At 43.3% G+C, this 24071-nt stretch overlaps 1 protein-coding gene across 1 annotated transcript in view; it reads right to left on the bottom strand.

Moving 5' to 3' along the window:
- Positions 1-756: 756 nt before the first annotated feature.
- GRIK5 (glutamate ionotropic receptor kainate type subunit 5) overlaps positions 757-24071 on the bottom strand; it is a 1516626-nt gene continuing 1493311 nt past the window's right edge. Inside the window, exons 21-22 of the mRNA XM_085615595.1 lie at positions 20087-20208; positions 757-1949 (exon numbers count right to left, since the gene is read on the bottom strand). Coding sequence (XP_085471721.1) covers positions 1572-1949; positions 20087-20208 — 500 coding nt within the window. The 3' untranslated portion in view covers positions 757-1571. The remainder of the gene's footprint in view (positions 1950-20086; positions 20209-24071) is intronic.

The raw sequence follows: 24071 nt of genomic DNA, 5'->3' as shown, positions 1-24071 counted from the left end.
AATAACTGCAAATGTAGTTTTGCCGACGTGGAATACTTGGGTCATATCATAGCTGAAGAAAGCAAAAGAAAACAACGTGAAACCAATTTTGGAAGTTCGAGAGTACACACCAAAACAAAAGTTGGTCTTCTTCTTGGGGTTGACCGAGTTCTATACTTAATTTGAGGAGATTTAATGGGGCAAGGTAGAATCTTTCTGGACATTATTGGAAAACACAATATTGTTTTTTATGGTTAAAAGAGATAATTTTTCCTGGTGCCTGTGTTAAAATCTATTGTGATTGATAAAGGATGCACTGCGGTGGTAGACACAAGTAATTGTAGTGTGGATGCAGTTCTGATGCAACATGATAAAAACAAACAGTGGATTGCTTTATATGGTTTGAGAAGCTTTGGGGAAGCAGAAAATGAAACAACTCCTCAATATATGCATCAGATCCAAAGAGTTCAGAGTTAAAACTGTCCCACAGAAGGCGAGGGCAAAAAAGGGGACAGGTGATGAATTTACCTGCCATAACTGTCTATTCTCAACCCACTCTTGTTACCCCAAAACCAGACCTGCTGGTGGAAGGAGGGTGAAAAACGCTGAGCTCACTGAATGTCTAAGTGATAAAGGAAAGAATTGTGGCCCTTTCCCATCAGTCTCACCTTCCATAAATACAGTATACAGCTGGAATATATCCCAGAGCAAGGGATACACCTCATCATGCCCCCATGGCATCCTTCCACAACCAACACAGGAGGAATCACCAAAGAAAAGGTCTGAAGTGGTTTATTCCAGCCTGCAAGAATTTCTCAGTATATAATTGCAGTAAGACCCCACTAGTATGGCACTAAAAAAAACATGAAAAGACAAAAAAAAAAACATACGCTAGAAAACCTAAAGAAAAAATAACGAAAGCAACAATTTGAAGAAAAACACTTTAAAAGTTCAAAGCATGTCCGTTTTTCACTTTAATGTTTTCCATTATTATTAATTTTTTAAACGGCTGGGAGCCATGGGCAGGCCACGCTCCTCCTCTGTTTAATGGAATTTCATGATTTTTTTTCTGGGTCCATCTTCACGAGTCCCTTTGTTTTTAAAAGCACAGAATTTAGACAGTTCCAAAATTCCGAGGCAAGGCGAATACTGTTTTCAGTTTTTTCTTTTGTTTTAAGAAACCCTGAGTTCAACACCAGCTGGCGATGCGACAGCCACGGGGTGAAGGGCACCAGAGTAGTGACTTCCCCACGCAGAAGTAGGTGTGACGGCCATCTTTTTTATCTGCCCATTCTCTTCTCCTACCAAATGCCCCCTCCCTTAAAAAAAAAAACTAAAAATTATCCCAAAAAATTATGACAGTAAAATTGTTAGGAAAGGGGAGCAACTTCCCCTTCCCCACACGAGGGTGGGGGTGGGGGGCAATGCAAGGTCCCATCGCACGCACAGCGCACACTTGGTGACAGAATCAAATCTAAAGTCAGGGGAATGCACAACCTCCAAAAAAGCGAAGGCAATTCTGTTTTACCCCAAGTCTCCGCCAATCACACTTCTCTGTTGAGAAGAAGGAAGGCCATGCCAAACCCATGACCTCATTCTTGGCTAGCGATCTCCATTGGCTGTCCTCGCCTCGGCGTGCCCCCGTCGGGTGGCAGCAGGGGTATCCTGGGCAGGTGTGATGCCCGTAACGTCTGTATCCGCCGGCACTCCTGGCAGATGCGGATGTGCGTGCAGCTGCGTGGCGGCCCCGGTGGCTCGTCCAAGAGGCGTTGGGGACCGGGGCCCGGCTCGGTCAAAGCTGTCCCCGAGTAGAGTTTGCCATTGCTCAGCCTCATCTCCCGGACAGAGCGGAGTGGCTTGGTGAGGGAGAGGGTGGGACGACCATGCCTCCGCCGCCGGCGTGAGCGGGAGGTCTTACGGCAGGAAACTGCACTACGGAGCTCGCTCAGCATCTCCTGGCAAACAGACACCTGTGGTGGAAACAAAATGGAGGCAGGTGTGAGAAAACTAATAGGATAAAATAATGATGCAGGCTGGAGTTAGATGTGCAGAGGAGAAAAGTTGATATAGGGAAAAATAGGATACATTATATACAACCACACACAGAACTGAGGCGTGCAACTTCCATGCAAAGTTTTCAAGTTAGAAACAGTTTTAGGCCCCAGTAGGAACACAGGCCTCTGCATGAGAAAGAGAACATAAATAGCATGTTACAAAGAAAAATGTGTTTAGCTGAATTAATGAGGTCACATAGTTTGTTGAAAGGTCAGAATGTAGCCTGTGGTTAATAAGTTGAGCTACTGCATGAAGCATAGATCATATCTTCCTTCAGACTCAGAAAACCAGTAGTGCTTAAGCACAGAAGATGCAAAAATAGGGTACCATAATTTCCATCTGCCAGAGGAAAGAGCCAAAATGCACCAATCACATAAGAGACAGCTTTCTCTGAAGTGCTGCGGTTTCTAACACCTTTAAGCTTGAACACATACATAGGAAGAGATACCAGGTGCACATCCTTCCTTAGTACATACTGACGCACATGTGTACACTACTGCCGAGATCACACCTACAAGTCATATAGCTGGCCCTCGCTTCTGCAGAAACCACAGCTTTGCACCCAACTGGCTAGATGGCTTGATGGAAGAAACCCCATCTAAAAGCTCAGATACGCTTGGCTAATAGGCGTTGAGCAGGATATAACTACGTGCTGTACAGTTAGATAAATATATCTTTTCTTTGCTTAGATTCCGAGAACCGAAACCCACATGGGGGTTTCCATGCTCATTATGTGAGGCTAGGCCTACCTATATGTGCTTCTGTTTCAGAGAAATTACTACATCTACTGATACTATCTTGTATGTCCTGTGTGAACATTGCTTACGTCAATGGTCAACTTGTGACTTTTTCCTTTGTGTTTCTGAGCTAAAACTCCAGACATCATGTTGTATCTCCTTAGCGGTGAACCGATCTCTCCTGTAGTGACTGATCCTCACAACAGTATTGTAATAAACCCTTATTATATTGTCAACTTGCTTGCTTTTCTTGGTGTTTGTTCAATATATTTTCCCTCCAACATCTTGGCAAGCCTTGAGCCAGTACTTCCACTTCTTCTCACCTGCTGTCATACCCTGAATACCACCTGTCCTGTTGGAATTATTTAGTGCAATTGAAAGAAGGTAGGAAGATGCTGGTTCTTCAAACATATGGGTCTATTAGGATGGCGGGTGGACTGCACCCTAGTGGTGCTGGGACCGGCCGCCAGTGGTGCAGCGGTCCCGCTGTGCCAATTAGGATGCGACCACCACCATGGCAGTCGCATCCTGTATATTTAACATTGTGGCGGGCGGTGCTGTATTCAGCACCCGCCACAATGTTAAAAGGGCATGTTGTGCATTTGCATGCACAACGTGACAGGCACCGCGTGGTGCCTGCCACCTGGTGCATGCAAATGTTGGGGGGTACCATGGGTACTCCCAAGTGAAGCCACCCACCCCACCCAACCCCCTGGGGGCCTGTTACGGGCCCCCAAAGGCATTCTCCACATGCCTTTCCATGGCTGAGTCTCCACCAAGGAAAGGCATGAGACAGCCATCATCGTAATATGGACGGTGGTGCCTGGAAGGCACTGCCACCGTATTGCAGGTCTTTTCTGCTCGGTAGGCAATCGAGCGGATTGCCTACTGGCGGAAAACTGGCGGACGGTATTTCCGTCTGCCTGGGTCCCCACCGCCATCGTAATATAGCGGGGAGGAAATGTTAGGCGGGCGGACGGAAAAGGGCAGGTGGATCGCCACCGCCATACGGGCGGTGGCGATCCGCCCACCATCCAAATAGACCCCACAGTCTTCTCATTTCTCTGGGATGGGTAGGACTCGGGAGTTGGCATTATTAAAAGGTGAGACCAGTGCGAATGTTGTCCCTTTTACTTTACAAGTAGCATGTTGACAGTAGAATATGTTATTTGTTATTATTGTGTTATTATTCATATGTGGGGAAATGCATGCATGATTGTGTATTGACACAATAATAAGAACTAGAGCTCTGGTGGTAAGTCTGAAAGGTACTAAGGGACTTGAGGAAAGGTAGTCAGAAATGGTCAGGAAAGAGTGTCACTTGAGGGTGGATAGCCAGCGTACGTTCTGAAGAGCAGAACACTCAAGTCACCCAGACTTTAAGTCTGGTAGTCACAGTTTGTAGTTGCAAGCAGTGAACGTTATCCTCCTTGTGAGTCCGGAAGAAGCGGCCAGTAGTAGTAGTATTCTTTTGCCCTAGTATGTAGATTTAGAGTAGATTAGTATGTCTATGTAAGTGTGAATAGAAATGTGGCCACAGATTAATGTCATGTTGTAGATTTATGCTGTTTATGTTATGTAGTTAGGATTTCCAATTTTGTGAGAAATATTGTAGAATTCTAGAAAAGGATTTTATTTGGAGAAATGTCTGAAGGGTACACAGGTAGTCAATCACAACAGGTCCCTGAATTAGTTGTCCATCTTTATAACAGTGAGGTTGTAGGTTTTTATAATGGCACAGACCCCGGTAGACTACCAATATTAGTTCCACCTAATAATCCCTTAATGGGAGAAATTCCTGAGCGTCTAGGAATTGACACCACATTAGGGGTGGGCGGAATTTGAGAAAGTGACTTTCGCAAATTATCACGAAAATGGTAAAAATCTCCGCAAACACGCGGAAATATCGCGAAGATGCGGAAGTTTTTTTCCCGCCCGATCGCGGCATTTTCTGCGTGGTCGCGGCTCGCCAACTTACCCATGCGGTTGCTCACGGGCGTGGCCATCTTGTTTTCACTCTTCTCGCGGTGCATGATCGCGAGAAGAAAGACGTGATCGCGCGACCAATGACATTACTGCGGGCGCGAACTGTCACGCAAATGGCTACCAACAATCCAACATCTCGTGGAGAACGCGACCGGATCGGGAAAACTTGTCGGCGAACTCGGGGATTCAGGTAAGGCGATCGCGCGCGTGCGCTAGAATGCATTATTTTACAGCGCGAGCAAGAAACAAATTATCGCTAAGCTGTGGAATGCGGAAATTTTGACATTTTTGCGCTCTCCGCGGAACGCAAAAATGTCAAATTATCGCAATTTCCGCGAGCGGAACGGAAATTTAGCCCAGGCCTACACCACATCACCTTTAGGTCTAAGGACAACGTACATTGATGTAATAACATTAGATACTTTAAAAGATTAGATAAGTGTTCCAAAGAATTAATTGGAAATGATTTAGAACATCCTACTGGGACATAGATGAATATCTTGAGGGTATATAGAGAGTCATTATTTGATAATATTCTCTTATCGCAGGACTCAGTAGATTAAAACTGCAGTGTAAAAGTAAATCATTTTTGAGATCGCAATTACATTTTAACATTAATATAAAAGTAAAATAAAATATTTGTCTTGCATATCTAAATGTGTAGAGAGTCTAAGACGTTAGACTAGTCTCTGCTTATAGGTTCACCATCCAAAAGAAACTGGAATATTTAGAAGAATGTATGAGAATAAGTGAGTTGAAAGGGAAGAAGAACAGCTTGTAATAATGGAAAAGTATACAAGGAGTAGGAGACGGGTGGACATGCAGGATAATAAAAAACTAAATAGAAGGAAATGAGCATATGAAAGAATTCAGGAATTTAGGAATATATAAAGTTGAAATAAATCCAGGTACTGAGTCAACAGGCCTACCTACCTGTCAGAGGCAGGGTGGTTTTAGAGGTTGGGGAAAGAGAGGTGGACGATCTATTATTGGAGCAGATATTTATACATTGTCCAGTGTAACCTCTATTTAAATATAAGACACGATCTACCAAAGTGCCATGGGGTCCCCTGTAGAACGCCTGGTCAAGGTATTCGGTGAAAACAGTGACCAGATAGAAGAACATTGTACAGAATGTTACAAAGCCACTAAATACCACACATGCCCATAGCCCAAGGAGCCTGCCAGCCCTCCCACTCAAAATAGATCCACGGCAGACCTAAGGGCAGTACAAAGAAAAGTCAGGAGTCTGCCAGTCCTCCCACTCAGAAGAGACTAGGAGGCAGACCAAAGGGCAGTATAAAGAAAAGCCATTTACAGTAACAAGTAGTAGGTGCACAAGACCAGAAGAGGCCAAGAGGGAGGCCCAGAAAATGGCCAAAGCCAGAGAGAAATGTGAACACAATGTATTTATACAGCTGTACTGTGTGCCAGCAGGGTTCATTAAACTCCCTCTTCAAAGTAATAGCTTCCACAATTCTTCGACATCAAAGGCCTTCCACTGGGATCAGGGCCAGCTCTAGGGGAGTGTGATCGGTGCCAACACACCGGGCACTAGACTTTGGGTGGGGGGCGCTGGTTCTAAGTATATTATGGTTTTAAAAGCATTTTCTAGCATTTCTTGCCTGACAAGGTACATACAATGTAAATAGGTCAGTGGGTTACTATTTTTTGTACGGAAGATCCTTTTGTTGCTTACAGTTTTATAGGTTCAACTCATAATATATAGCAGTGAGCTATTGACTGTCATCAAAGAGCTGTAGAGATACTACAAGGTATAGATTAGAGGAATATATGTTTTGTAGTCTTTCATTATTCTAATGTTGCAAAAAGTAGAAATAAATTCCTATTAATAAAGGGAACTCCTAATCTTGGTGTTACGGTTTAAACGCTGAGTTTGTGCTTCTCCATATCATGCACTCTTAAACTATACTGCCTTTCTGTATGGATGACATGTAACTCCTACAACTTGTAGTTGATTTACACAAGTGGCTGATTGTCTCTATGTAATGTAGATGTGGTGTGGAGTGTTTGAGACCCTACCCTGGTATGAGTGGTGCTACAGATCTAATTAAATGTATCTGAGAGAGAGAGTGTTTACGGAGACTTGAGGGGCACTGTTGGAGGCTGGTAGTGAGTGAATCTGTGGCAGAGGTGGTCATTAGGTAGCGCCAACAAACATATTTGCACCGGGCATCACCAGTGATAAAGTAGGAACTCATGTCCATTGTGGTACCGGGTTTGCTGGTGTGTGAGGTAATGCTCCAGTGGAGTGTTCCTGAGGGGATCAGATTCGATTTTGGCACACACATTTCTGTCAATAATTTCTCCTCCCACCTCACCACTTTGTTGGGGATGATAAACAAACTCTTGTTAGCTTACCACCCCCAAAGTAACAACATCCCACAGTGCATCAAAGGCTTCCCAAAAACAAAATAAGTAAACTGTGTGTAACACTGGAAAATAAATGATTGTACTGTCTCCCACTAGCACTGTTCACCTTGAGAAACACCCCAGTCTCAGACCACCCTTTGACCCCACATCAGATTGTGACAGGGAGAGTGATGAAAGCCGTTGTGCCACTAACTGGACATAGGTGGAAGACTGGGAATGCACCTGGATTGCCTGTGTATTTGTCTCACCTAACACAAGTGTCAAAGTTCAACTCTAAACAAGGCACACTGTAGCTGGCACACGCATCAATGACGCCCCTCTGGTGCGTAATCAGCAGACACCCTTCCCAGTGGGAACTCTAATTTGCATCATGAACGTTTTCACAAGTGCAGAGATTCTGACAGCACAGCTACTGCAGTGAAACATTTGCAGCTATAAGTGTTGGATGTCTTTCTCACTCCAACATCTACCTGGCCCTAGCTGTGCCATCCATCCCTTTGGACACGAAGCAGGAAAAAGAGGCGGGAGAACAGGAGAAGCAACCAGAGTAAAGCGTCCCTTCACCGCTTCGACAAGAGACGCTTATTTTAAGTTATGTGCTTTAGTTTTATCTTTCCATCTCGGTGAGCTAATACTGATGCTTTTTAGCCCTTGTCTATTTCTTCTATTTCTCTTATCCTACATTAACTATTATACGCATGCTCAGTTTGCTGATAATGACCACCATCCTCTCTCTCCGCCTGCTTTGTGTGAAGATATGTGGTACCAGCACAAGCACAGTATAGGCACATCCACATCTAACACCAGTTGTTATGTATGCTCCCTCATCCCCCATGTTGCTGCTGGAGATAAATTGTATCACCCCAAAGAGGTACCCCCGAATGTTACGCACTGTTTTTTGCACGTTTTGTGTGTAAAATAAAAACACAGCTGCAACCAATACACCTTAGCCCCATTACTGTCCAAGTTAAAACAACTAGATTTGATACCATCACTGAAGTACTACAGACCTTCATAGGCAGACTAGAGAACAGAGATCAGATATCAAGAATGAAGAGAACAGGTCATAAGAGAGAAGGGCAAAGTGGAAAAAAAGTGATTTAGACAAGCGTATTTTAGGGGTAACTCAGCCATCCTCCGAATGTAGTAATTATTTGGCTAAACCTCTGCCCCCCGATTGTGCAGCTAGGCCAGTACTTAATGTCACAGGGTCAGTATTTGACAAAGATAAATGGCATACTGGAGCCAAGTTCACATACACAGTTTTGGGATTGTGGAATGGCACAGAGAAAAGTAGCCCTTTAAGATTTGATAACATAATAGGACAATACCAGAAAATATGGGAAGCAAACATACATGGACAGAACTGACACATACCCTTGAACCGCAATAAAACTAACACAGTTTTCAATTTGTTTAAGGGGAAATGGTACAGTAATGGTGGGAAGTAGCCACAACTGCAACACTTTTGTGGACGACGCCGACATGTGAGGGGCACCTCCGGCCTGATGGATCACTTTTGTTGGTGCGGGACCCGGCTCCACATGCAACAACCCACGACTTGGACTGGCCTCTGTGACTGTACACACCCTCTCCCTGTTGATACCAGAAGGCGACTTCTTCAACCGTCCCATGCGCCATCTAAGAGACTTTGTTTCACCATCAGCGAAAGAAAAGAGCTGCATAATACTATGGCACTGCAGTTTGGGAAAACGTCTCACAGGAACACAGACTATTCAATGATACAAGTGGTCCTAAGTAGCGTGGTGGCAGTCATTAGGGTGGCCACCAAAGGTTCATCGGGGGGAAAGCGGAGACGATCTAGCTAGGACCAGATGCAGTTTACAAGCCCCCTGTGAACTCCCCCGCACTTGATTTTGAAGCAGAACCAGAATTAAAGTTGATAATGACAGCCATGAGGGGGTGTGCAAGAGGTCAATGGGACATTGGCTGAGGCCATTCAGACATTGTATGATCTACACATGAAGATGGTTGAAGAGGGAGGTGCGCCGGATGAGTGGTTCGAGGGCTAGTTCGAATGGGTGCCGTCCTGGATGTTGTTGGGGTTGTTCAAGGCCTTGTTGCCTCTAATTGTTGCGTTGCTGTTTGACGTGTCTTATTTTTCAGATGGTAATAGCTTGTTGCAAAAGGATGCTAACTAATGTTGGAGAAGCATTTATGGTTAGGAAGAGTGTTAGGGATGTAAGGAGATAGAGTAGTGAGTTGATCCTCCTAGTTGATGCGAGGTTAGGAGAAAAAGTAGCTGAAGAATCAACGAGAGGGGGAATGATCTAGGGAAAAATAGGATACATTATATACAAACACACACAGAACTGAGGCCTGCAACTTCCATGAAAAGGTTTCAAGTTAGAAACAGTTTTAGGCCCCTGTAGGAACACAGGCCTCTGCGCGAGAAATAGAACAGAAATAGCATGTTAAGAAGGACAATGTGTTTAGCTGAACTAATGAGGTCACATAGTTCGTTGATCTCAATCGGGCAATTAATAGAGACAGTATAAGTTGTACTCTAGGCCTCTCTATCCCTTGGCTCCAATATATCAAAACCTGTCTCATGGAACTTGGTTATGCCTCATTGTTTGAGCACCCAGATTCAATTGGTAAAGGGGATCGTCATCGGGTTCTGGATAGCTTCCAAAAGTACAAAGAATTGTCCAGGGAATTGCTTGAAGTATCTAAACCCTCCGTTAGGGATTATTGCCTTATACAAGTACCTCCTTCCATTGCCCCATATCTTTTATATGTAAATAATGTCCAAGAAAGGAATTTGTTAACAAGATTTAGGCTGGGTCTTTCCGCTGGTTGATACGCTTTCCCCTGGGCCAGTAGTCTTCCGAATCCATTACTGCTTGCCCTTGTGATGAATATCCGTGCTAAACCATCTTACATTTTGTATTTTTCTTTCAATTTTATCTTCCATTTACTAGGAAATTTTTAATACCACTTTTACACAGGCACAGATTTTCTATGTGTAAAGCGTCACTGCATTTCCTCCAGCAACTCAATGATTGCGATGTTTGTTTTGTTGTTGCGAGTTTTCTGAAGTGCACTTTAGCAAAGAGAAGGAGTATGTTGTTTCAATATCTATGCACTTTATTAGTTTCTGTATTTATTGTATTTGTATCGCTCCTAAAACGTTTATTGGTGCTGCTAACTTGTTTATACGACTGATTTTAACATTTAATGCCATTGGTTAATATTTGCTGCTATTCATTTGGTTTCAGTCTATTTGCACCTTCATTTTAGTTACGATCAAATTACTGTTTTTGTCTGCGGTCGTACTTATTTTAAGTGGCAAATGCGTTTGTAACTTTCTGTGATGTGTTTGATCTTAATGATGTTTGGTATTATGTGTATCTTTTATGACCTGTCTTTGGAAGGTTGATTAAAGAAAGAATTGAATTAAAATATGGATAAATACAGACAGAAATGCACAAAAAATAAATGCCATAAAACTGGTAGCCCTAATTATAAACTCACGGTACCAGCGGTAAAGGGAGAGACGGATTATGTACAGGATGCAGCAGTGCTGAGAGGAGAGAAGGAGTAAACACAGGAGGTAGAAGCACCGAGAGAAAAGAAGGACTAAGCACAGGAAGTAGCATTACTGAGAGGAAAGAAGGACTAAGCACAGGAAGTAGGAGCACCAAGAGGAAAGAAGGACTAAGCACAGGAAGTAGCAGCACCCAGAGAAAAGAAGGACTAAGCAAAAGAGTAGCAGCACTGAGAGAAAGAAGGACTAAGCACAGGAAATAGCAGTACTGAAAGGTGAGAAGGATTACACACAGGAGGTAACAGTACTGAGAAGAGGGAAGGATTACCCACAGGAGGTAGTGGTGCTGAGAAGAGGGAAGGATTACCTACAGGGGGTAGTGGTGCTGAGAAGAGGGAAGGATTACCTACAGGGGGTAGTGGTACTGAAAGGAGAGAAGAAAGACACACACACACAGGGCTAGTAGCCCTGGATGACACACACAGCTGTAGTAATACTGAAAGGAGAGAAGGAGAATACATAGGTGTACTAGTGTGGAGAGGAAAACAAGATTACACTCAGGCTGTTACACCAGAAGATGATATACAGGGGGAAGAGGTACTGAGTGGACAGAAGAACAATACACAGGGTGTAGTTGTAGTGAGTGCAGAGAATGATACACAGGGTGAAGAAGTAAAGAGTGGAGAGAAGAACAACACATGCTGTAGTAGAAAAGAGTGTAGAGGATGACATACAGTGTAGAAGCACTAAGTGCAGACAAGAACAACACATATGTTGTAGTACAATGGAGAGGGAGGATAATGACGTACAGATGCAGTAGTATTGAAAGGGCAGAATGAGAATGAATAGTAGTACATAGAGGTAACTTAGATTAATCACAGTGCGTAGTAGTACTGAGAGGGAAGAAGGACAACACACAGGTGTGGTAGTGCAGGAGAAGAACAGGACCACACACATGCTGTTATTGTACTAAGGGGAGGGTGTACTATCACTGATCGGACAGAAAGACAACACTGAGGTGTAGTAGTAGTACTTAAAGAAGAGAACAAAAGGACCCAGGGTGTAGCAGTGTGGAGAAAGCATGATTACACAGAGAGTATATCTTTCTCATTGTTGGGAAGTATAAAACACAAGATGTAGTGATGGTGAAAGGAGATCGGGATGACACAGAGGGTGTAGCAGCACTTACTGGTGACGATAACACACAGCATGTAGTTGTGGTGAAAAGAGATCTGGTGAGAAGTACAACACACAGGATGTAGTAGAAGTAGTGAAAGGAGATCAGGATTACACATGGTGTAGCAGAGTAGACAGGAGAGGATAACATTACACAGTGCGGTAGTGCAAATGGGAGAGAAGGGCGAAATAAGGTATAGCAGTGTGGAGAAGAGGAGAGAAGGTCAACACACAAGATGTAGTAGTTGTGAAAGAACAGGATTACACACATGTTGCAGGAATACTCACTGGTGAGAAGCATCTCCACTTACAACTAGCACACAGGATGTAGTAGTGAATGCAGATCAGGATTACACACAAGATGCAGGAGTACTCACTGGTCAGAAGCATCTCCATTCACTACTACTACACATGATGTAGTAGTAGTATTAGTTGTAGTAGTAGTGAATGGAGATCAGGATTACACATATGATGCAGGAGTACTCACCAGTGAGAAGCATCTCCATTCACTATAGCACACAGGATGTAGTAGTTGTGAATGGAAATCACGATTACACACAGGATGCAGGAGTACTTACGGGTGAGAAGTATCTCCATTCACTACTAGTACCCAGGATGTAGTAGTATTAGTAGTAGTAGTAGTAACAGTTGTAGTAGTAGTGAATGGAGATGCTTCTCACAGGTGAGTACTCCTGCATCCTGTCTGTAATCCTGTCTCCATTCACTACTACTACTACTGCTACTTACGACTAGCACACAGGATGTAGTAGTTGGTGATCAGGATAACACACATGATGCAGGAGTACTCACTGGTGAGAAGAATCTCCACTTACTACTAGTACACAGGATGTAGTAGTTGTGAATGGAGATCAGGATTACACACAGGATGCAGGAGTACTCACCAGTGAGAAGCATCTCCATTCACTACTACTACCCAGGATGTTGTAGTAGTAGTAGTAGTAGTAGCAGTAATGAATGGCGATCAGGATTACACACATGATGCAGGAGTACTCGCTGGTGAGAAGCATCTCCATTCACTACTACTACTACACAGCATGTAGTAGTAGTGGTAGCAGTTGTAGTAGCAGTGTATGAAGATCAGGATTACACACAAATGATGCAGGAGCACTCACGGGTGAGAAGAATCTCCACTTACTACTAGCACACAGGATGTAGTAGTAGTAGTAGTAGGAGTAGGATGTAGAAGTAGTAGTGAATGGAGATCAGGATTACACACATGATGCAGGAGTACTCGCTGATGGGAAGCATTTTCATTCACTACTACTACCCAGGATGTAGTAGTAGTAGTAGCAGATGTAGCATTAGTGTATGAAGATCAGGATTACACACAAATGATGCAGGAGCACTCACGGGTGAGAAGAATCTCCACTTACTACTAGCACACAGGATGTAGTAGTAGTAGTAGTAGTAGTAGTAGTAGGATGTAGAAGTAGTAGTGAATGGAGATCAGGATTACACACATGATGCAGGAGTACTCGCTGATGGGAAGCATTTTCATTCACTACTACTACCCAGGATGTAGTAGTAGTAGTAGCAGATGTAGCATTAGTGTATGAAGATCGGGATTACACACAAATGATGCAGGAGCACTCACCGGTGAGAAGAATCTCCACTTACTACTAGCACACAGGATGTAGTAGTAGTAGTAGTCGTAGTAGGATGTAGTAGTAGTAGTAGTAGTGAATGGAGATCAGGATTACACACATGATGCAGGAGTACCTGCTGATTGGAAGCATTTCCATTCACTACTACTAACCAGGATGTAGTAGTAGTAGTAGCAGTTGTAGCATTAGTGTATGAAGATCAGGATTGCACACAAATGATGCAGGAGCACTCACTGGTGAGAAGAATCTCCACTTACTACCTGCACACAGGATGTAGTAGTAGTAGCAGTAGTAGTGAATGGAGATCAGGATTACACACGTGATGCAGAACTACCCACTGATGAGAAGCATCTCCATTCACTACTACTACCCAGTATGTTGTAGTAGTAGTAGCAGTTGTAGTAGTAGTGTATGAAGATCAGGATTACACACAAATGATGCAGGAACACTCACTGGTGAGAAGAAGCTCCACTTACTACTAGCACACAGGATGTAGTAGTAGTAGCAGTAGTAGTGAATTGAGATCAGGATTACACACATGATGCAGAACTACCCACTGATGAGAAGCATCTCCATTCACTACTACTACCCAGTATGTTGTAGTAGTAGTAGCAGTTGTGGTAGTAGTGTATGAAGATCAGGATTACACACAAATGATGCAGGAGCACTCACTGGTGAGAAGAAGCTCCACTTACTACTAGCACACAGGATGTAGTAGTAGTAGCAGTAGTAGTGAATTGAGATCAGGATTACACACATGATGCAGAACTACCCACTGATGAGAAGCATCTCCATTCACTACTACTACCCAGGATGTTGTAGTAATAGTAGCAGTTGTAGTAGTAGTGTATGAAGATCAGGATTACACACAAATGATGCAGGAACACTCACTGGTGAGAAGAAGCTCCACTTACTACTAGCACACAGGATGTAGTAGTAGTAGCAGTAGTAGTGAATTGAGATCATGATTACACACATGATGCAGAACTACCCACTGATGAGAAGCATCTCCATTCACTACTACTACCCAGGATGTTGTAGTAGTAGTAGTAGCAGTATTGAATGGAGATCAGGATTGCATACATGATGCAGAACTACCCACTGATGAGAAGCATCTCCATTCACTACTACTACCCAGGATGTTGTTGTAGTAGTAGTAGTAGCAGTAGTGAATGGAGATCAGGATTGCATACATGATGCAGAACTACCCACTGATGATAAGCATCTCTGTTCACTACTACTACCCAGGATGTTAGTGAAAGGAGATCAGGATTACACACAGGATATAGCCGTGTGGAAAGCAGACGATGCCACTCAGGGTGCAGCATTGCAAAAGGGAGAGAAGTGTGACACGTGGTGTAGAAGTGTGGAGCGGACAGAAGGACAAGACACATGATGTAGAGAAAGTTCAATATTACACACAGGATGTAGCAGTTTCGACGGCAACGGGGCACATCTGATAGGGAGTGGTAGTGCTAAGGGAATAAAAGGATGACGCAGGGAGTAGTGATGCACTGACAAAAACCCTTTCTTCCCCTGGTATCAAGGTTTGCTTGTGTCTGCCTGTCTGTGATAGGAGCTCACAGGTGCTTACTCTGTATTCTGCCTCTGTGGCCCCTGCAAAGCAGGGTGGAGCAGCTCTTACGGGGGGCCCTGACTCTTCCAGGGTTGCCTATTCAGTCCAAGTTCAATGAATATCTGTGAGATATGGGAGACTCAGGAACTCCTCATTACATTCTGCAGGGCTCCCCATTACTCTGCGTTACGCCACTGAGGGACCCATTCACAAAAAGTCTCTGCAGTCGTGACGGGTTCACAGGCTCACAGCTCGGTCACATTTCTTCTTATGTGGTCCCTGTATGTGTTTTTCTTGGTGCCTTAGCAGCGCAGAGACACATTTTCTGAGTGATTCACCCCCTCCTGTCTCTAGAGTGGTAATGTTTGTTGTCACTGTTAGTTGGATGAGCTCAGACATTTCTGTGAAGATGTCTAGATCCAGCAGCCGAGGGTACCTGCCAAGTTCTCTCTATATGTATTGCTTTGAGGTCTTCTGAGGACTTTATGAATCACATATGGAATATTAAAAGCATCTCTTCAGTGAGAGTCGTGCCCTACTTAACAGGGAATCGGTTCAGAGCAGCTCACAGATGTCAGTGCCTTGGGGGGCAGGATTGGATTCACGATGCATTAAGCAGTGGTACCTTCCTCCCACTGATGAGTCAGACTGGCTCGTTTGCATTTTGTAGCACATCTCCTGCTCCGCTTCTTCCTGCAGGGTGTTCGTGGCTTGTGTGAAGCTTCCTGAGCCAGTGAAAATAAAGATGATTGATGTATTTATATGGCATTTTTCTAAAAATCCTTTTCTCCCTGAGATATTTCAATGTTCTCGCAATGACTTGGACAATTTAAACAATAACCCAATTGAAAAATCAATGTAAAAATCCTTATGTTTTTATTGATTTCCTGCTTCCTCTTGTGTTTCATTTCTTAGCAAACCACCACAATTTATTCATGGTCATGTAATAAGTTCATTTTTCAATGATATCTATGACCGATTGATTGATCATAATCCATTTGACGCAACAATTGTCTAATAACTGCCTTTCTCATATACACTAATGCATTTCAGACAGCCCTGGTCCTTCATCTGGGGGACTCTCTATTTTTTTGTTGTTCAATCAATTCACTAGATAAAAAAGAATCATATCGGACCCGATGAATTATTGGATGATAGAACAAGAATACAAGTACAGATTTCACACTAGGGGTTATCCAGATCAGATAATAAACCAATCAGTCGAGGATAGCCATTAAAATGATATTACAATTAGTGGAGAAGTGTAATAAAAACAACAAATCCAGATTTATTTTTGTGTCAAAATTCTCTACGTGCACTTTGAAAATCAAGAAGATTTCAACAGAAGGTGGGAAATACTACAAAAGGAACAAGATTTTGGTGACTTATACAACGACTCTCCTTTCTATGCTTTGCAAAGACCATGCAATATCAGTGAATTATTGATCAACAAACAAAAATACCACACATCAAAAAAAAGTTCAAATGTTCCAAAAAGTGTTTGAATCGTGTGAATTGCAGAAATATGATACAGAGGAATAACGTGTTTCATCAACATAAAGGTTTTCTGATATCCCTTTAACGTAATGTGAAGTGACACTAAAAACTGTATATATGCACTCAAAAGTCCATGCGGACTGTTGTATGTGGGCAAAACAGAGTGTAAAATTAAGACGCAAACTTCAAAACATTAGAGTAACACAAGAAACTTCAATATTAAATCAAGTGTGGCCACACATTTTATGGACAAAATGCACTTTGTTACACAATTACAGTTTCAGATATTAGAGACAGTAAAATGCAAAGAAGAATTGATTTGTCCAAGAAACTACTCTAGAAGAAAATATACTGGATCAAGCACCTTGGCACACCACAACCCACAGGAATTAATTATTGTATAGAAATTACCTGTTTTATTTGTAGGATGAACAACAGGCAACTTGAATATTGTATGGTGGTATTGAAATGTTGAACAGAAAATGGTACAACAATCAATTGAAATATTGTTTTGGTCAGCTATTTTCAGTATACTACAACTGAATTTGTAATAGTAACAATACTTTGATGACGTAAACATAAATTGTTAACAGGTTGGCTGCACTTAACTCATTCACTCTATGGTTCACCCTTACCTTACGCAGGAATACTGATAATATACACTTGGTAACCCACAATTTTTACGAGGACAACATGCACAAAATATGGGTTGATAAATGTGACTATTGTTTCAATAATTGTTTTAATACATGTTTCTTGTTTTTTGGTACCTAGGTAAAAACAATTTCATATGCAGACTCAGTAATTTTTTCTAGGACAAAAAGATAATGTTCATCATTTCATTATGGCCTCTATGCTCTGGTGATGCGGTATTGATAGGTCACAATATGACACGTGTCTAAGAGACGTGCCGGAAGAGACGAGTGAACCACATGGAATGCCCATCATTCAGATGCGCGGGAGGAGACACAAACTAGACTCCATGGTATCTTTAATACACAGCAGTATCAAGCTTGACATGAATTTAACTCGGTAAGATCGTAATACTTGAGAGTTTGACTTTTGATGAATGTTCAGTTGAGGCAGAAAGTGCAATACACTTTTGCACAACAAATAGTTTAAGAGTAAAGTATGCTAGCTGTGGTTCCATGTATGCACACATGGCAGTTAGTGAAATATTAAGAGGCCCATTCAAATCACCTTTGAACAGTTAAGAGGAAGAGAGTGCAGGTATTATAATCATATGCTGTTGAGTTGTACAGCATAACAAGTGAACAAGCGCCAAAAAGAAATGCTATAAGTGAATCCATTGAATAACGTAAAATTCTATAGCACTGTATATAGTAAACAGAAACAAAAGATTTAGATGAAGATAAGTGCTATTTTTAATGATGTGTGACACAGTATTAGATTGTTTTGTGATTTGATCAATGTAGGTACAGTGAAGTTTGATATTGATTTTGGTTTGATTTTGTTTTTTTTTGTATTGTAGATAGAGTGTCCCTCGAGAAAGGACTAGGGAGGTCAGAAATGCATAACGGTATAAGAGAAAGACAGTCATTTGACAAATTGCCATGACAAATGGATGATGATCAATCGATCATGGATATAATTGAAATATGAACTTATTGTATTACCATAAATAAATTGTGGCTGTTTGCCAATAAATGAAATACACAAAGGAGCAGGAAATCAATAAAACCAACAAGGATGTTTACGTTTGTTAATTGTTTGAATTGTGCAACTCATTGTGGACGCCTATAACCATTGCACCCTGGGACTGCGATCATCAGAGGACAGCGAATAAACACCCTCTTACTTCCTACACCACAGAAGGGGTTCCCTGTTGTGCTTCCCAGCGGGATATCACAATAGGGATCTGTGACATCTCTTTCATGAGGTAAGGAGACTTTTGGCCCACGTGCTGGGGAATAACAACTTTGTAAGATCTTCTTCCAATGTTGCACATAGTTTCTTTCTCCTAAGTTTTATATCCAATTCAGCTGGGAATCCAGGCCACAGTTTCCTCCATTTTTAACCTGTGTTTGTAAGTTTTAATATCATTTACTGTTACCAGCAAGTCACACCATGTCTACTGCACTTGTATGACTTGGTGTTGTAAAGTGTGTAATTATTCTAGAGCTGCAGTTATGTTATGTTATGTTATGTTATATGAGTTGGTAAAGTGCGCTGTTACCCAAGGGTGTCCTGGCGCTGAGCACTGTCTACCTGAAAAACATCCATCCCTGCAACCGAACTAAGGCGGAGCTGGAAACAACCGTGCCTTCAAACCTTTCCTAAATGAGAGGAACTCCGTGGCAGCCCTTAGATAAAACGGAAGGTCGTTCCAGGCCTTGGTAGCTCTGAGAACAAAGCTCTTGCCACCCCAGTTAGCCTTTTTGGCCCTCGGAACGGCCGCCCGTTTTGCGTCCATTGTTCGGGGACAGTTAGCGCTGGGGTCAAGTCTCTTTTGAAACTCTTTTAAAAAGGACCTGGAAGGCTGGGCTGTAAAACGTTTGCACCTGTTTTGATGCCTTTATAGATGCAGAACTAGACAAGTGTAGCTTGTGACCAGCAATAGGCTTACTGTTGGTGGGTCTGTGTAGTAGCCTGTCCCTCCCTAAATCCCTCCTCAAATGTTCCTAAGCTCTTTCTCTTTTGTAGTAACTATTCCCTATTTTCTAGCCACCCCCCAGTCCTTCTCACATTTACTACTTAAATGTAAGCATACATGTGAAAAGATGGGGAGACAGAGGACTCCCCTCATAGGTTTGTGCAAAGCATTTTGTAGTATATGAGCAGGACGACTGTATTAATATTTCGTGTATTACAAATAGGCCCAAGGGTCATTGCAACGTTTGTGCCTGACTCATAATTCAAATTAGGGCATATATCCTGCTGACTAGAATTGATGGAGGATGCATTCAAACATAAATCCATCTTAAAACAAAGACAGGCTTGTGCACTATCTGTATATCGTGATATGCAACTGGTCAATTGAGATTCAACAAACATCCCTGGCTGAATAGTATATAGTAACTTTGGATTCAGCCTCAAACTCAAGACTTTCAGCAAAACAAAGACATTCATGAAAAAGTAAGCTTTCCACATGGTCTCAGGTTACAAAGAAGTGACAAAAAAAAAAATAAAGTTTTTAAAATCTGATAAAGCCTCTTTTGTAAAGATGCGTCTTTAAGGTGCCACATTAGCACAATAAGTCACTAAATTCCCCTATGCTTAAATAACTGTGTAATGTGATCAGGTGCTCATGTAAAGTGCTCTAATGCCCTTCGGCAAGTTCCTGCTATATGAAATAAAAAATAAAATAAAATCATCTTCTGTCTAGTTCTTTTCTTCCCTATGTATGTTCTTCCTTTTCCTTTGCTTATTTCTTGTCCTCTCTTTATCTTTGTCATCTTTTTCACTTTCACCCCTTGTCCTTGTTTTCTTTCCCTATCTTTAGCAATATTTTCCTCTTCTCAACATCTCCCTCTTCTTCCCCTTGATTTTTATTCCTTCCTCCACCACTCCACCCTGTTCACTCTTTTACCTCTTCAGTTTCTGCCGACCGCCGCGTCGACCAGATGAACTCCATGATGGCAACAAAGACCGCAATGATGAGCCCGCAGATGAGGACGACGAAAATACCACCAATGTTCTCCATGCCCAGACCTAGAAGCATGGAAAGAGAAGAGAGGATTTCAGGAGATGGTCAAGGTCATAATCAGAGGAGACATGATGTTCACAATCTACTGGGAGCCATTGCATCCCTTTGATAGCAACTCTGGGAGGTGCAGGCTGGCACATATTAGGTGAGTGATTGCTTCTCTATCGGCACACACCTAGGAGGGGAAGAATGGCACACACTAGGTGAGGTACTGCATCTGTACTGGTGCATGGCTGAGAGGGAAAGATAGGTCCACAGTAAGTCAGTCACTGCACTTCTCTGAGAGCACACCTGGAAGGAGAAGAATGGACCACACTGGAGGAATTATTGCATCGACATCTGAAATGCCTGCGAATTCAAGGCTGGAACAACAGTTGAGTTACTACAACCCTATGGGAGCACCTGCAGGAGGAGAAAGATGGCACACACTAGGTGAGTTACTGCATCTGTACTGGTGCATGGCTGAGAGGGAAAGAAAGGCCCACAGCTGGTGAGTCACTCCTTCCCTATGGCAACATGCTTTACTAAGTGAGTCACTGCACCCTGTAGGAGCAGGCCTGGGAGTTGGAAGCTGGCATACACTAGAAGAATCACTGCATCCCTATGTTCTTCTATAAGGGGGAGTTGGCACACACAAGATGACTCAGTGTTACCTCAGTAAAGGCATTGGGGTTGTAAACATCGTTACTGCTACTCAAAGAGTGAGTGTCTGAAAGGGGCAGTGCAGAGTCTATTGGTACTCAAAGAGTGAGTGTCTGAAAGGGGCAGTGCAGAGTCCATTGCTACTCAAAGAGTGAGTGTCTGAAAGGGGCAGTGCAGAGTCCATTGGTAGACTCTGAAACTCATTTTCAAACACACACAGAGAAACGTGGCGGGTCATATACAACTACTATTTGTAAGTCATAATGGATGATGCAGATTTACTTTGTCACTGATGAGGTAAAAATATGTCATGAACATGGTTTCATCATTAAACTCAATGTGTGCACAGAGTAATATGTGAGGCCACTGGGTCGTGGCCCAGCGCTCTAGATATGTGCCCAGGTGTGTCATGAAAGGTGGATGGCATTGCACGCCAAGAAAGCATGGGACTTGTTTTGTCTACCAAGCACAGTCTGGGTTTTGCCATTTGCATCTATGTTATTCCTAAATGAAATGACACCCTAAAAAGAAAGAAATAATAAATCAAGACAATTTTGCCTTGCATATGTGTTAGTTTATTTTGAAACTGTCTACGTAGTTTTTTGTGATATGGCCAATATGCTTCTGGGACATTTGAAAATAGTTATGTTTAGTATTTTCATAATTGTAATACATCTTTGAATCACCTCTGAGTTAAAAAGTTAAAAAGTTTCATGCTATAGTTTCCTTTCTCACTCTACAATTTGTGAAAGGAAAATAAAGGACAGGGCTTCATCCTAACATAACTAGCAGCAGCCTATGAGAAAATGTGGCTGATATTTGAGTTTATGTTTAAAACCACTGAAAATGCAGCAAACAGAAAAACACTGCATGGGCCTCTTTGTGGTTCAGTCTTCATCCAAAATCCTTTCAGGTTATCTAGAGGTGCTGCAAAACCCCTGAACCCCTAGTTCCAGGGGCTATGGAGTCACTGTATCCTCTTGGAAACACTCCTGGGAGGCGGAGGATCTCCCATCCTAGGCGAGTCACTGCACACCTGGGGAGAGCACATGGGGGGGATCGCCCATCCTAGGTGAGCTGGTGCATGGGAGCACACCTGGGAGGGGGTGGGTCGCCCATGCTGCCCCCAGAAATTGGCTCAACTGGTTCTGCCCCCACTTTGGGCAGGAGAATTGCCAAGAAAACCAAGCTAGGAGGAGAGGTGTGCCCACCTCTGCCAACCGTACCCCTCAGGTGGGCGAGTGAGGTTAAGCACACATCTCAGTTCCCGCCATCTTGAAGATGAGGGGACCCAGCCAATGAGGAAAAGGCTCATGTCCCCCTCCCACTGGAGGGTGACATAATAAGGGGTGTACCCACCCCAAGGAACGGGCCCCTTCGTCCCAAACTGCACACCCCTTTAACACCCTAAATTTAGTATTTAGAGGTAACCCTGAACCTTGCCTCCTCTACTTTGAGGAAGAAAGAAGAAGGACTAAAGAGCCGTGCTGACCCAGGAAGAAGAGGATACTAACTGCTTTGGCCCCAGCCCTACAGGCCTGTCCGAAACTCTGACCTGAGAACAGCAAAACCCGATGTGTCCAGCATCCCCACAGAGCCTGGAGGACCTGCCCTGCAATCATCTTTAAGACTCTGTCTCCCATGAGCACCGGATTTCCTCAACAAAGACTCACCCACAGAATCCTGATCCAGGAGACTGCAATTTTGCACCACTCTGCACCCGACGCCCAATGCTCAAGTTCAAGTTGCCCAACACCACGAGGAGGTCTCCACAGCAATCCTGACCTGGGTTCTGGTGATCCCCCTACCTCCCTCAAGCTTTGTTATATGGCCATTAGGTTTATTGTCGACATTGCAAAGTTAGCCTGAGCTTTCATGCCATCATGCAGCTTTTGCGCACGTTACTACATGACTTTATTTAGCAAGACTGTGTTTATGCCTTTCACATGAGAACTGTCTGCTTTTCGCGTTCTCTGCTAAGCTCCTGGAGTTTAGTCTGAACACGATGTGCAAGGTCGATAAACAATGCCCCTTGTTATTCTGTTCTTGTCAGTCCCTAGCACCTAGACAAAACATGCTACACAGCTGCTCTGCTGGAGACTCGTGCTTTGATATTACGGGGATGCATGTTGTTCACACACACTTGGAGAGTGAACTTTCCATGGAGAAGAGCTGTGCTATTCCTGTGATGTAAAGCTTACATCTAGGCACTAAGGTATGGGGTCTGCTTTCAAAGCACCAGAGATCTTCTTTTATACAACAACATTTCTTCCAGCCAAAGGGAGGGTGGTTAGGCCTTATAGTCCTTTTTCCAATGTCTATATATAATGACATCCGCCTTTATATTCTATGGAATTGTAAAAATGCGAATTGTTTTGAGTTTATGCGTTTTGCTGCTGGTAGTGGCTCGTATACTGTATTACAGAGCACGATAGTTAAAATAAACATTTTGAACTATTCCAGTGACTCTGCCAATTCGTATTGTGGACAAGTACGAGTGAGCGAGTGAAAGGGTAAGTCTTGCTACCGCGATTCCTGAGAGAGCCGGAAGTGTTGTGTTCTGGGTTGTCTAATCATTTGTAGCTTTGTGATTATGTAGGAGAACGAATAAGACATTATAGCTAGTCGGTTTTGGGATTTTGGGTACTAAGGTGGTAGGTAGGTACAACCCCTATACACTGAGGTCCTGTTTTCCTGCGCATAGTTCTGTGTATGTGCAGAATCCCTGCAACAGCTTCAAGCCAACGCCTGCAGCCTCAACCTGAAGGGAACCCCGATAGCGACCGGAGCTGATAAGAAGAACCCGATGCCTAAAGACACTCCTGCACCTGACACCCCATGGCCTTGAGGGGCCCAACCGACAGTGTCCAGGCATCCCCTAAGATCCCAACTTACCTCTCCAGTCAGTGGTCTCCTTCAGGAAGCCTCCCTGCCCGAGCCTGCAGCATATTTACCTAATCAGAGATCTCCATTGAAATCCAAAGGGTCCCCAACGTCGACTTATCACACTGCACCTGGCCGCCCTGTGCCGCTGATGGTGCAGCTCATGTATTGATTGTTGGCACCTGCAGTGCTGATCTCTCTCGACCCCAGGAGCTTTCCTCCCAGAGCCGAGTGGCTTGCTCGTAAGCCATCCCTAACCGAAGGCCCCGTTAGCCCCTTTGGCTAACATTGGGGCCATGTACTCTGCATTAGACCGCCCCAGTGCTGCTGGTTGTGCAACTTG

The sequence above is a fragment of the Triturus cristatus genome, chromosome 7, assembly GCF_964204655.1.
Source record: "Triturus cristatus chromosome 7, aTriCri1.1, whole genome shotgun sequence".
NCBI classification, from domain to species: Eukaryota; Metazoa; Chordata; class Amphibia; order Caudata; family Salamandridae; genus Triturus; species Triturus cristatus.
This window is presented reverse-complemented; position numbering and strand designations above follow the sequence as displayed.